Genomic DNA, 12904 nt, shown 5'->3' with positions numbered 1-12904 from the left:
CTTTGTCAGGATGAAGGGTTGAAGATTAAAGGTGCAGACCCGAAAGGGTGATTGACCACTTCTACCCACGAATGATGTGTGACTCACTGGGTCCTTCCAGTAATTCCTTGTCTGCACAAGATTCCAACTTTCTGCGACTTCTGTGTTTCACTTTGGTGATTATTCTTCTGTTAATTTGAATTGATCACAATTGTGCCAGGGGATCTTTTGTGTCCACTCAAGTCAGCCGTTAGCCTTAGTTTAATGTATTGTCTGTCTTGCAGCCCTCCCTCAGTTTGACCCCCAACTCTAACCCTGACTCACAGCACTGATCAGAGTGTAAAACCATTCCGACACCTCCATCTGCAGAGCCCTCATTGAAATGGACATCAAACTCTCTAATTAAATATTTCACCATTTCAACATTGAAGAATGAAAGGTTCTTCCTGCAAATTTTCATCATAAATTCTAAAAGTAATTGCATTTAAACGGAAATTCTGAAAAAGTCAGAACATCATAACTATCAATTAAACATACTGGGATCATCAAGACATACATAGAAGATGCTGTATCGTTTGTCTGTACGTGCTATGTCTGTATGGTGTCCGCATGTTTTTGCCCTGCGGACCAGAGAACACCGTTTCATTAGGTTATATTGTTACAATAGGATGATAAGTAAACTTGAACTTGAAGTGCAAAAACATAAAAGTGCTGGAGAAACTCAGCAGGTCACACATGCTTAAAAGCAAAAAGCAGTCTTATGTTTCTGGCCTGAGCCCTTTGTCAGGATTGTTAAAAACCAGGGAGAGTCCTGAATGGAAAGTGGGGGGGGGGGGCGGTAGGGGAGCACAAGCTAACAGGTAAGAGTTACAGGTGCGAGGGGGGCAGAGAAAGAAGCTGAGAAGTGATGGGGGATAGGACAGAGGGCTAAGAAGGGTGCCTCTAATAGGAGAAGATGGGAAGGGGATGGGGAGCTGGAGGTATGGAGTCAGAGGGGTAGGAAAGAGGGACTGTGGTAGGGGGGTGCGGTGTTAACAGACATTGGAGGTAAATAGTGATGCAGTCTGGTTGGAGACAGGCAAGATGAAATATAAGGTGTTCATCCAAATTGCTGCTGGTCTCAGTTTACAGTACATAAGACCATGGTAGACATTTTGGTGTGGGGGAGTGATCTGTGGAATTAAAATGGTTGGTCACTGGGCAAGTCTTGTTGATGCAACAGACAGCACCAAGACGCTCAACGAAATTTTAAAATTTAGTCATTCAGCACCACAAAAGGCCCTTTCGGTCCACGAGCCAGTGCTGCCCAATCATGCCTAATGTACTTATAACCCCCAGTACATTTTGAAGGGTGGGTGGGAACTGGAGCTCCCCAGGAAAACCCACACAACACAGGGAAAATGTACAAACTCCTTGCAGACAGCCCAGGATTCAAACTCCGGTCCCGATCTGTTGCTCGAAACGCTACGCTAACTGTGCCGTCCTACGACTGGGAGAAATAATCTCCTCATCTGCGTCTTGTCCCTCTGATGTAGAGGAGGCAACATCAGGAGCAACGGATGCAGTAGGATGACCCCTGCAGATTCACAAGTGAAGTGTTCCTTCCCTTGGAAGGACTGTTTGGCCTCCCTGGTAGGGGAAGAGGTGTGGGCTCATGCAGCACATCTTATGGTCACAGGGGTAGGGGAAGATTGGAGAAGGGACTCCTGTAGGGAATGATCCCTGCAGAGAGATGAGGGGATGGAAAGATGTGCCTGATTGGGAGATTCCCATTGTAGATGTGAAAATTGTGGAGAATAATGCATTTGATGCAGAGGGGAATCCTGTAAATATCTAGGGGTGGGAGGCATCCAGGGCAATTGTGAGGGAAGTCGAGGAGATGTAAATAAGGGCCAGTAGAAAAGCCACATTTTTTGGAATAAGGTGGATATTCTGGGATGATCTGGAATGGAAGACCTCATCCTTAGAGCAGATACAGCGAAGACAGAGGAATTGAGAGAAAGGATTAGAATCCTTAATGGAGACAGGATGGGAAGAAGTGGCGTCGAGTTAACCGTGGGAGTTGGTGGGTTGATAAAAAATGTCTGTAGATAGTAAATGGAGACAGAGATCAAGAAAGGTGACTTATTTTGATTTTCTGTAACTGCAGGAAATGTGTTGACACTTTGAGTCAATTCTTGCCATCTCTGACCACACAGGAAATGTACAAATCCTTGGAAATAAGTGGCATGGCTACTCATTATTGTTCATATAAAATATCCAATGATTCCTCATTCCTCAGATCTGACCGCTGCAGACTATATAATCAGGAAATGGAGCAAATGATTTATTTCCTATTTCGGTTAAATTATGCTCAGTGTGTACTGCAGTTGTCACAGGTTTTCTTTTTGTGCTGTAGCTTGTTGAACATTTTCCTTTGGGATCTGGGGGTTTGCTGTAATCTCTTCCAATTGATTTACCCTCCAAGATTCTATTGTTTTCCATTCCTGCTCCCTGGATCATTGCAAATTTGAACATAACCTTCAACTATCAAGAATTCAAGGTCAGGAATTCCATCTCCTTTGGCCAAATGTCTCCTAAACACTGTAATTGCTTCTGCCTTCACAGCTTCCTCTGGTAACTCATTCTATATAACCATTAGCCTCTAAATTAGAACCTTTCACTCCAAGAAACTTTCCACTCCAAGAAAACAATAATGACAATTTTCCCTAATCGATGTTATGTTCCTATGATGTCCCCATTCAGATTCTTGCACTCCAAGGAAAGAAACATCCAAGACAATCCACCCTCTCCTTTTAACCCAAGACTCCAGTCCCTGTAATGTCCTTGTGGATCCTTTCCAGCTTAATGACACATGGGTTACTATATTAAAGATTCCTGACATAAGAATGAGTGTGTACTTAATGGAATGTAGTAATCTGTAAGGAGTTTGTACATTCTCCCTGTGTCAGCGTGGGTTTTCCCTGGGGGCTCGAGTTTCCTCCCACCGTACAAAATGTTCTGGTTAATTGGGTGTAGATTGGGCAGCACAGACTTGTGGGCCGAAATGGCCTGTTACCGTGCAGTATGTCTAAATTTTTTTAAAAACTAAAACACCTGGTATCCGGCACCTCTGGGAATTGGTAGATGCCGGATAAGTTAATTTTCCAATTGCTTGAGGTTGTGTATGGCGTGATTAGTGAACTACCACAAGGTGCGACAATTTTAAACTTCCGTATTTTTTCACTATTTATTTTCCACAGTTTTTTTTCCAGTCACTTGAATTCCAGATAACAGAGGCTTTAAAATAATAAATATTCTTCAGACAGTGATCCTTGTCCAAATTGGACAAGGATCACAGTTGAAAGTATCACAGTGAAGACTCCTTTGTTAAATTTTCAGTTTGGCCAAGATTTATGATGTTTCTGCCACAAATAGTTCAGATCAAAATAGACCAATTGTAGCAATAAATGTGGCAGGACCAGGGGTGATCATTTACTGGCCACCCATTTCAATTCTCCAACCCATTCCCTTACCGACATGTCTGCCCTTGGTCTCGTGTACTGCCAGACTGAGACCATCTTCTGACTGGTGTAACAAGATCAAACCAGCAACCACAAAGAATGCATATCACACAGGGGTAAAGATGAACAATTACTGTATTAATAAAAAATACACCTTCAAACTTTAATTCAAAATCCCCCCTTTTGTAACAATGCCCACTGGTTACTATGCAAATTTATATAACATTGTAAAACTAATAAATTCCCCAGCCTAAATATAACATATGTAATTAAAGTCTGTTATATTTCCAACCAGCCCACAGAAAAACTTAGACACAAAACAAACACAAAGCATACAAGACTCATAAAACTTCGATCTCAACCGAAGCAAAGATCATAAACAAAATTCAATTTGTTTGGTAAACTGAAGCCAAAAGATATTTGAGAGAGAGAGGAGAGAGAGAGAGAGAGAGAGAGAGAGAGAGAGCACAAAATTCGAAGTTGTCTTGTGTTGCTGCAGAGAGAGGAAAAATGGCTTGGTCTGGATGCTTCTGGCTGCCTTCAGAATGTTCATCCTTTTTGAAATCCAACATTCTAAACTGTTCTCCAGACCATGACTCATGCTCTGGGCCTCCTTCCACTCCACAGCACCAACCAGTGGTGGTTTATCGTCCAAGTCCAGAAATTATTTTTCATTTTCTGCACATGCTTAGTCTGTCTCCCACTCTCTCAACAGTCCACCTTCACCGTGGCTCCCTAAGGCAAACTGTCACTTTTTAACATAAAACCACACAACACATAGGCCAATACACAACACAGAACTTTGTAACACTGGACACCCTCCAACTGAATGGTGTAAATATCAATTTCTCTGGCTTTCGTTAACCACCACCCCCATGCCCTTCCTTCCCTGCCATCTCTCCATTCCCTCTCTCCTTGCATATAGACATGATAAATTCTCACATAGTCGCTTATCACATCCAATTAACTCCTTTTGTTGGTCTGGGTTCCTCCCCCATTGTTTGAATTCTGAAACTTTCTGATATATCCTGCTTGAAGAAGGGCTCAGGCCTGAAATGTCCATAATATATCTTTGTCTCCTTTTGACACTGAAAAGACCTGCTAATTCCGTCCAGCATTTTTGGGTGTTTACTACAATCACAGCATCTGCAGCATATTGTGTTCCATTTAAAACTGGGTGCAGCGACTTCTTACAGAGAGTGAATCTTGGGAATTCGGTGCTTTAATGTTGTGGAGGAGGGGTCATTGGGGGTGACAGATCAGCAGTAATGATGGCGGGGCAGTCTGGAGGGGATGAATGCCTCCTGCTGCTCCCCCGTTGTTAGGTCCTCAGGATACAGGAAAGATCGAGCAGTGTCACACTCTCAAGGGCAAAGTCCTGTCTGAGAAAGTTAGTGCTCACTCTGCATCCTCCTGATCATGCTGGTGCTGCCAGCCCATCCTGATCCCTCTACCCGTCATGTCTTTCTCTCCCCTTTCTGCTTCCATGACTCCCTAGTGCATTCATTCCTCTCCACCCACACCTCTCTACCCTCTAACACTTCCCACTGTAACCCCAGGAGCTGCAGCACTTGCTCTCTCCTCTCCTCTCTCACCACCTTCCAGTCCCTTCCAACCGCTTCTACTACTTTCAGTGTTGGGGACGTGGCCTCCACAGGAGAAAAGAAACAGAAACTCTGTGACCTTTTTGCATTCTTTCCAGTTGCATATCTCCCCTTCCCACTTCCACACCAACCTGTCTTTCCCCACTGCTGGGTGCGGCCAAAGGCAAATTGGAAGGAAGGTGTCGCGTTTCAGGTAACACGTTCAGTGCTGTCATCTCACACACATTCATCTCTACACCTTGCTCTCTCACACTCTTGTTCGCAGCTCCCAGCCTTGGCCTCCACACCACCACATCCCACCTGGTTCCACCCGTCACCTACCAGGGTCTATCCCACCCACTTCCTATTAATGATAATGAGTTTATTGTCAGTGTACAATGCCCAAAATTACTCGCTGCAGCCAATAAGAATACATAATCATAAATTAATTGAATTAAAAATGACAATAAATACAAAGGATAGATGTACAATAAATAATCAAACTAACCCCTTTCCTGATGCAGGGTCCAGACCAGAAACATGGGATGACACCTTTTGCCTCCACAGATGCTGCCTGATCCATTGTGGTCTTCCAATTTTACTTTGAGTTCTTCCAAATATCAAGCGAGCACATAGCAGGTGGATGAAACACTTGCATTGTCCAACCTGAGACCTCTCGCAAATCAGAGGAACTCTTCATATTCCGTCTGGGCACCCTCCAAGCTGATGGCATGAGCATCAACTCACCCATTTTCTGTTAGTAACCCCCCCCCCCCCCACCCCATCTCTCCCTTTCTCTATCCCTGTTTCCTTTCTTTGAGCCTTGTCTCTCTTTCCCTATCCGTCTGTCTCCTCTCCTCCAGCTCTGGATTCACGGAGATACCCCACCCCCTCATCAATTCTCAGCTCTTCTCTTCTGCCCTCCCACCCATGTCCAACTTGGACTTGTTGCCTGTTGACCTGTGCTCCTCCCCTGGCCGTTATTCCCTCCTCACCCCTCCTTTTTATTCAGGCACGCCTGCTTTTTGCTCTTGCCTGGATGGCAGGCTGAGGCCTGAATCCTCTTTGCCTCCGGTGGACACTGCATGACCTGCTGAGTTCTTCCAGCTCTTTTCTGTATGAAGCACATGACTTTCTTTTAACTCTTTGGCTGGAACACTGCACTTCCAACATATGAACAATCTATGAGCCCAGCGTTAAAAATGCCCTAAAGTTTGTGTTTATCTAAACCCTCCAAAATGTACCAGATTGGTAGGTTAATTGGGTGTAATTATGTGCCATGGGTTCCATGGCATTCTACCATGCTGTATCATAAATTGTATGGGTGAAGCCACAGCTTTGAAGCTATGGTGAGATTGCTGTTTGATCTTCCAAAAGCAGTGGTGCCAACGGTTAGAACTTCCTGTCTGTTTAATTATTCTAATGAATTTTGTTTCCCCCCTTGTCTGCAGATACGAGACCAAGTTCTCGCCAGTGCCTCAGCAACGAATTTTCCTGTGGGTCTGGCGAGTGCATTCCCCTTGATTACCGTTGTGACCTGAGGGCTGATTGCAGTGACTTGTCCGATGAAGACAACTGTGGTAAGAGCTCCGAGGCGGAAGAGTGCGGCAGTCACAACACACACCCGTTGCGGACGGCTGAGAATTTCCCCTTCCCTCGGGGAAACGTGCCATCAGTCAAGGCATTTGTCGCATGCACAGCACTCCATTCACGTCGGAGTTAGGGATTGGGATAACGCCAAGCTCTGGTTTTTCAATCGCATTAACTCACACAGCAGTGACCTCAGAATAGACTATTGATTGGGCAATATTCATGGAAAGAAAACAAATTAATGTTTCTTTAATTCATTCAACCAATGAATGTCTCTGGCCCTTCAAAGTGCTTTTAAGCTTTAGATAAGGTGAGGAGAGAGTAAGGCAGGACTGAAGGAATCACAAAGAAGGCTCACCAGCGGCTATACTTTGTGAGGTGTCTGAGGAGATTCGGGATGTCGCCAAAAACTTCTACAGGTGGAGCATGGAGAGCATTCTGGCTGGTTGCCAACTCTCAGGACAAGAATAAACGAGAGGGTTGTTAACTCAGCCTGCAACATCACAGGCACCAGACTTCACTCCATCGAGGACATCAATGTGAGGCGGTTCCTTAAAAAAGCAGCGTCTATCCTCAAAGCCCCCCATCAGATAGGCCACGGCCTCTTCGCTCTGATACAATCGGGGAAAAGGGTACAAGAGCCTAAAGACGAGCACTCAGTGGCATAGGGACAGCTTCTTCCCCGTTGCCATCAGATTCCAATGAGCCAGACCTTGCCTGAAGTTTCACGCACCTATTATTTTTATTTATTGTTGTAAGGTGGTTAAGACAAATGTTTGCGCTGTGATGCTGCTACAAAACAATGAATTTCGTGGCTTGTTCGTGACAATAAATTCTGATTCTGATATCCACGACCAGGTCAAATTGACGATGATTACATTTCATTGACAGTGTTATGTATTGCTCGTTGCAGGAGCACGGGACATGTTGAACAGGTTCAGCGTTACTCATTGAGGGAGAAACTGAGCCAGTATCACAAACAAGTGACGTAGCAGAAATGGCCACTCCTGAAGCCAATGGCCCAGAACAGTTACCTGAGGTTGTCCCCCTTCCTTCTGTAGTGTGGCAGCCAGATGTGCTCTAACCAACGTGTTCTGCAGCCACAACCTGCTTCAATGCACCTGCCTGCATTAATCCCATTTACCAGCACTTTGTTCGAAAGCTGGGTGTGATTCAGTGGTGGCCTAGATACTCCTTAAATGTGAGTTTTCACAGAGTCCAACGGCCCTCTGGATGGTAAAGCTTCTTCATATCCTCTCTGGACCACTAACCCCTCCCCCTAGCCTGACACACCTCTGACACGGGGAGAAGGTTGTTACTATCGACGCAATCCGTGGCCCCAGTGATTTTGTACAACTCCATCACCTTCCTTCCCTTCATGGAGACCAATCCCACCCTACGCAATCTCTTCTCATTACTAAAGTGATCTATCCCAAAAGTCTGGTGCGTCTTCTCTGCACTTTCTCCAGTGTAAATCACGTCCTTCTGGTCACATGTAAATAGTCCCCCAGCTTATTCATCTGCTCCGAGAAATAATGTTTCCTTCCCATCCCATTTGTTTGTGTTGTGAAGCTGGGTCCACAGGACCCACCAAAAGCAGATCGGCAAAAGTCCACTGACCTCATCCCACTGACAGTAGTGACTCCCAAAAGCAGACAGTCCAGAGTGCTACTGAAAATGGGTAATAAGTGCTGGATGGTTCCAATCACATTCTGAGGGACTAACGTCAAAGAGATTTTCCTGCTTCCATTGTGAAATAAGGCTGCAACAGTGTGGGAATAGAATGAGACATGAAGTGTTACAATCGTTGGCCTGTGTTCTCCAGATAGCCAGAATAAGCACTAGGTGGAACCCATGCATTTATGAACACAGTTGCTTTCAAATTCAAGCTATGCAAACCATCCGTAGCCTTCTGGTTTTTCTTTGTCGATCAGCTTCTGCTTGCCTCATTAATCTCGGAAAAACCATTTGCTGAATGCAGCGGGTGTGCTGATTTTTAAAGCTTGCGATCCCAACTCCTTGCAGTTTCTTTTCCAAGCATCTTCTCTCAATTTAACAATTCAGCTTTGAGCCAGCACAAGTCTCCCCATAGTTCCTCTGGAGACTTTCGAGACTGTGGTCCCCCTGCTCTTTCCCAATCCTGAGTAAGGAGCAGGGAACAAACAGGTGGCAATATTAATCCACCTGGCATCCAACATGAAAAGAGTCAGTGGAAGACCAAACCTTTGACAGCAAAAAATAACTAGATGACCAGTTTGCTGTCATGAGTTCTGCGCATTTTGAATTAATTTATTTTTAGACATACAGCACGGTAACAGGCCATTTCGGCCCACAATGCCGTCCAATTTACCTTCACCACCAGTACATTTTGAGTGGTGGGAGGAAACCAGAGCCCCCAGGGAAAACCTATGCAAACATGGAGAGAATGTACAAATCCTGGTTTCGATCATTATCGGTATAAAGGCATTGTGCTAACCGCTGCACCAACCTTGCCACCCCTCTTAATATCCTCATAATTTCACATGCAAAATATCAATTGTGTTGAGGGTGAAAGTATCAAGTTTAATTCATCAGACTGTAATATTTTAAATGACCATGGTTTCTTGGTCAAATACTTTTTGCCTTTTGTGCTACAGTGTAGATGTAATGGTCCAGTTCCTCAGTGTCTCTGATGATTTCTCTGTCAAACCCACAACAGGTATAATCTACACCGTTTCCTCTCTTCCAACTGCCCATCCGACTGAAGCAGAAACCACGACGGCCGCATTTGTCACCACCACACCAGGCAGGCCTGTGCACGGGTCCACTGCTGCACCTGTTTCCACCATCGGAGGTGTTCTGCGCCCCTGTCCAGTCGACAAGGCGGTTTGTCAAAATGGCCAGTGTATCCCCAGGGACTATCTGTGTGATGGAGAAAGGGACTGCACCGACGGCAGTGACGAATTGGACTGTGGTATGTTCCCAAAGCCCAGCCTCCTGTCCACCCTGTGTCCTTGCCTTGGTGCTGCCAGGGGAGATGTTGCAGTTGCCAGCTTCTCTTGTGGTTGTCTTTCAATCATTACATCTGAGAAAAGACCACCGGTCTTAGGACAAAGAGCAGAAATTGGTCATGAAATCTTTGATCCCTCCTGGAACATCTAACATTTTAACATTTTGAGATAGCTCGATAACAGGCTCTTCAGGCCTACAAGCCATTCTGGAGTTCCAGTTTTGTAGGTTAACTGTTCCCCCTTAAGTTTCTGTGATTAACAGAATCCAGTGATGTTGATGGGGAAAAGGTGGTATTGATGTGGCATTCATGTAGATAACTGGTACAGACTCAGTGGGCCGAGAGACCTCTCGTTGTGTTGGATATCTCTGACTTACTAAATCTGAATGGCTGGAGCCACCGGTTTGTTGTAACCACTGGCTCACAAGCAGGTATTACATGTTGTTTGGGCATTTAGAGCATGCGTGGATTAAAAAAAACCTGTCAGGTCATAGGTCAAAAATACCGGAAGCTTCCTTATCCCCAGAAGCAGGAGGAGGCCGAGTTGCATCACTGGAGAGGAGGAGTGGGGACAGAGGCTGACCAATCACGATGTGCTGGGCAGTTTCTTGACAAGAGCAGCTCTAGGGTTCGTACAGAGGGGATGAGCTGGGGGGGTTTGTACAGAGGGGATGAGCTGGGGGGTTTGTACGGAGGGGATGAGCCAGGGGTTTGTATGGAGGGGATGAGCCAGGGGTTTGTACAGAGGGGATGAGCCGAGGTGGGGGTTTGTACAGAGGGGATGAGCTGGGGGATTTGTACAGAGGGGATGAGGCAGGGGATTTGTACAGAGGGGATGAGCCGGGGAGGGGGGGGGGCAGGTTTGTAAGGAGTGGGTGAGCTGGGGGGGTTTGTACGGAGGGGGTGAGCCTGGGACACGAGGAAGTGAGGGTGTGTTTAGTCCCTGATTTCATTCCCCAGGGACACCGTCACCATGTGAGCCGAATGAGTTCAAGTGCAAGAATGGTCGCTGTGCCGTGAAGCTGTGGCGCTGCGATGGCGACAACGATTGCGGGGATAACTCTGACGAAGAATACTGCCGTAAGTATTTTGGACGCTATTACAACCCCAGCGACCCAAATTCGAATTCCACACTGTCTCCTCATGCCTGCGTGGGTTTCCTCTGGGTGCTCCAATTTCTTCCCACCTTCCAAATATATATGGGGATTAGAGGGTTAATTGGGTGTAATAATGCGGCACAGGTTTCATGAACCGGAAGGGGCAGTTACCACGTATTGTTAAAAAAACACAGAGAAGGGTGTGGTCGCATTTAGTTGAGGTGAATGACAGGAAGAGGGGCTGCCATAAATAGGAAGGTCCAACTTACTTTAGCAAAGGGATGAAGAACGAGGGGGTTGCGTTTGAAGTAATTGGTGGAAGTAGAAGAGGGTAGAGGCTGTTAAAGTGTTTTCACCCAGACGTGGTGAGTCATTTTCTGATTGGGTGATGGAGTTGTCTCACTGGAACAGTTCTCAGATGTGTTCCTTGAGGGCCTGCAAGCTGACAGACCAAATGCTGAAAGTAGGATTTGATGGGGAAGCTGGGTTTTTTCCCCAAAAGGAGCAGATGGGATGGGCAGAGTGGCCTCCTTTGTAAATTATGAATGTTCTCTTTCTGATTCTTAGTGAACAGAGAGTGGTCAGGAATATTCATCCCTGTCCCGACACCCTACATTGCCAGCACGCCTGCTCCAAACATCCAGTCAGGTGCTGTTAATTAAGTGTAGCAAAGTGGGGGTGGTGTAGTGGCTCTGTGACAGGGTCCCAGGGCTTGTGTTTACTTGATGGGAAACTATGACTCCAACCCGTGGAAGGATCCCAGCTCCATCACTGCCTTTGATTAGACCCACCTCAATGAAGATTTAATGACCTACTGATGTCAGTAAAATTTAGGCATGCAGCATGGCAACAGACAATTTCGGCCCACGAGTCCATGCCACCCAATTACACCCATTTAACCTATGCTCCCCTGTATGTTTTGAATGGTGGGAGGAAACTGGAGCCCCCAGGGAAAACCCACACAGACATGGGGAAAGCAAGCAAACTCCTTACAGACAGCGCGGGATTCGAACCCCAGTCCCGATTACTGGTGCTGTAACAGCGTTGCACTAACCGTTACACCAACTGTGCCGCCATGCTTTTCAGTGGGAACTCTGGGCTGGTGCTCCGTTAAGGGAGAGGTTTGCAGATGCTTCGCACGTACTTGCTGGGGTCTCTCAGCAGGTCCACCCAGCAACCACGGGAAATAAAAGACAGTGGACATTTTGGGCCTGAGACCTTCTTCAGGGGGTGTGGAAAACAGGGAGACGTCTGAATAAGATGGTAGTGGAGGGGGAGGCAGGGGGGGTGGGTAAGGGGAAGGAGCCCAACCGAACAGGTAAGCAGTAACAGGTGGAGACAGGAGAAGGGGCCGACGAGGAAGAAGCTGAGTTGGGGAGACGGCAATGGGCACTGCTCTGAATGGAGAAGGGAAGGCGGTGGGAAGCTGGAGGAAGGGGACAGAGTGGAGAAAGAGAGAGACTGGGTGGAGGTTAACGGAAACTGGAGAAGTCGATATTCCTGCTGTCTAGTTGGAGACTGCTTCCCGATTACCTGTCAGCCTGTGTCCTCCTCTCTCCTTCGCCCCGTTTTGATGAGGTGGCTGCATGTTTATTCATTGCCAATTGCATGACCTGCTGATTTCTCCAGCACTTTTGCTCAATGTATTTGATGGCGATCTTTAAGACCAGGGTTTTCCCTTCTACTCTCGCTTCATTTCAACTGTATTCCGCCAGTTTTGATCAGGCCCATCTGGTGATTAAATTCTTGTACTTGTACCTTTTACCCACGCAGCCACCAAAGGGCCTGGAGATATGTGCTCCCCTGAACAATTTGTCTGCGTCTCGAATCGGCAGTGTATCCCTGCCAGTTACCAGTGTGATGAGGAAGCTGACTGCCCGGATCGCTCAGATGAATTTGGATGCAGTGAGTAGCCTGCAACGTTGTGTTCACCAACAGCAGACTCTTCATTGTACATCACTTTGCTCTTCATGCAACTGTGTATATCCCCTCTCCCCTTCTGCCTGCTCCCCTCCTCCTTCATTCTCCCTCACTCCTCTCCTCCTCTCCCTCCCTCTCCTCTCTGCTCCTTCATTCCTTTTCTCCCACACCCTTTCTCCCTCACTCTCCATCTCCTCTCTACTCTCCTCCTCCTTCACTCTCCTCACTCCTCTCCCTCCCTCC

The 12904-nt window shown here is 46.5% G+C and overlaps 1 protein-coding gene across 7 annotated transcripts in view; it reads left to right on the top strand.

The window, feature by feature from the left end:
• The window catches only part of hspg2 (heparan sulfate proteoglycan 2), a 556383-nt gene that overhangs the window by 199276 nt on the left and 344203 nt on the right, over positions 1–12904 (top strand). For 6 of the 7 annotated variants that reach the window (XM_069919165.1, XM_069919159.1, XM_069919161.1 and 3 more), the window contains 4 exons: positions 6517–6645; positions 9354–9608; positions 10605–10724; positions 12515–12646. In XM_069919165.1, the coding sequence (XP_069775266.1) occupies positions 6517–6645; positions 9354–9608; positions 10605–10724; positions 12515–12646 (636 nt within the window). Of the gene's footprint in view, positions 1–6516; positions 6646–9353; positions 9609–10604; positions 10725–12514; positions 12647–12904 lie in introns of those variants that run through there. The other variant, XM_069919164.1, reaches the window with a different exon arrangement.

Source organism: Narcine bancroftii, chromosome 2, assembly GCF_036971445.1.
Source record: "Narcine bancroftii isolate sNarBan1 chromosome 2, sNarBan1.hap1, whole genome shotgun sequence".
Taxonomy (NCBI): Eukaryota; Metazoa; Chordata; class Chondrichthyes; order Torpediniformes; family Narcinidae; genus Narcine; species Narcine bancroftii.
Note: the sequence above shows the minus strand (reverse complement) of the source record. Positions and strands in the feature narration are given on the sequence as shown.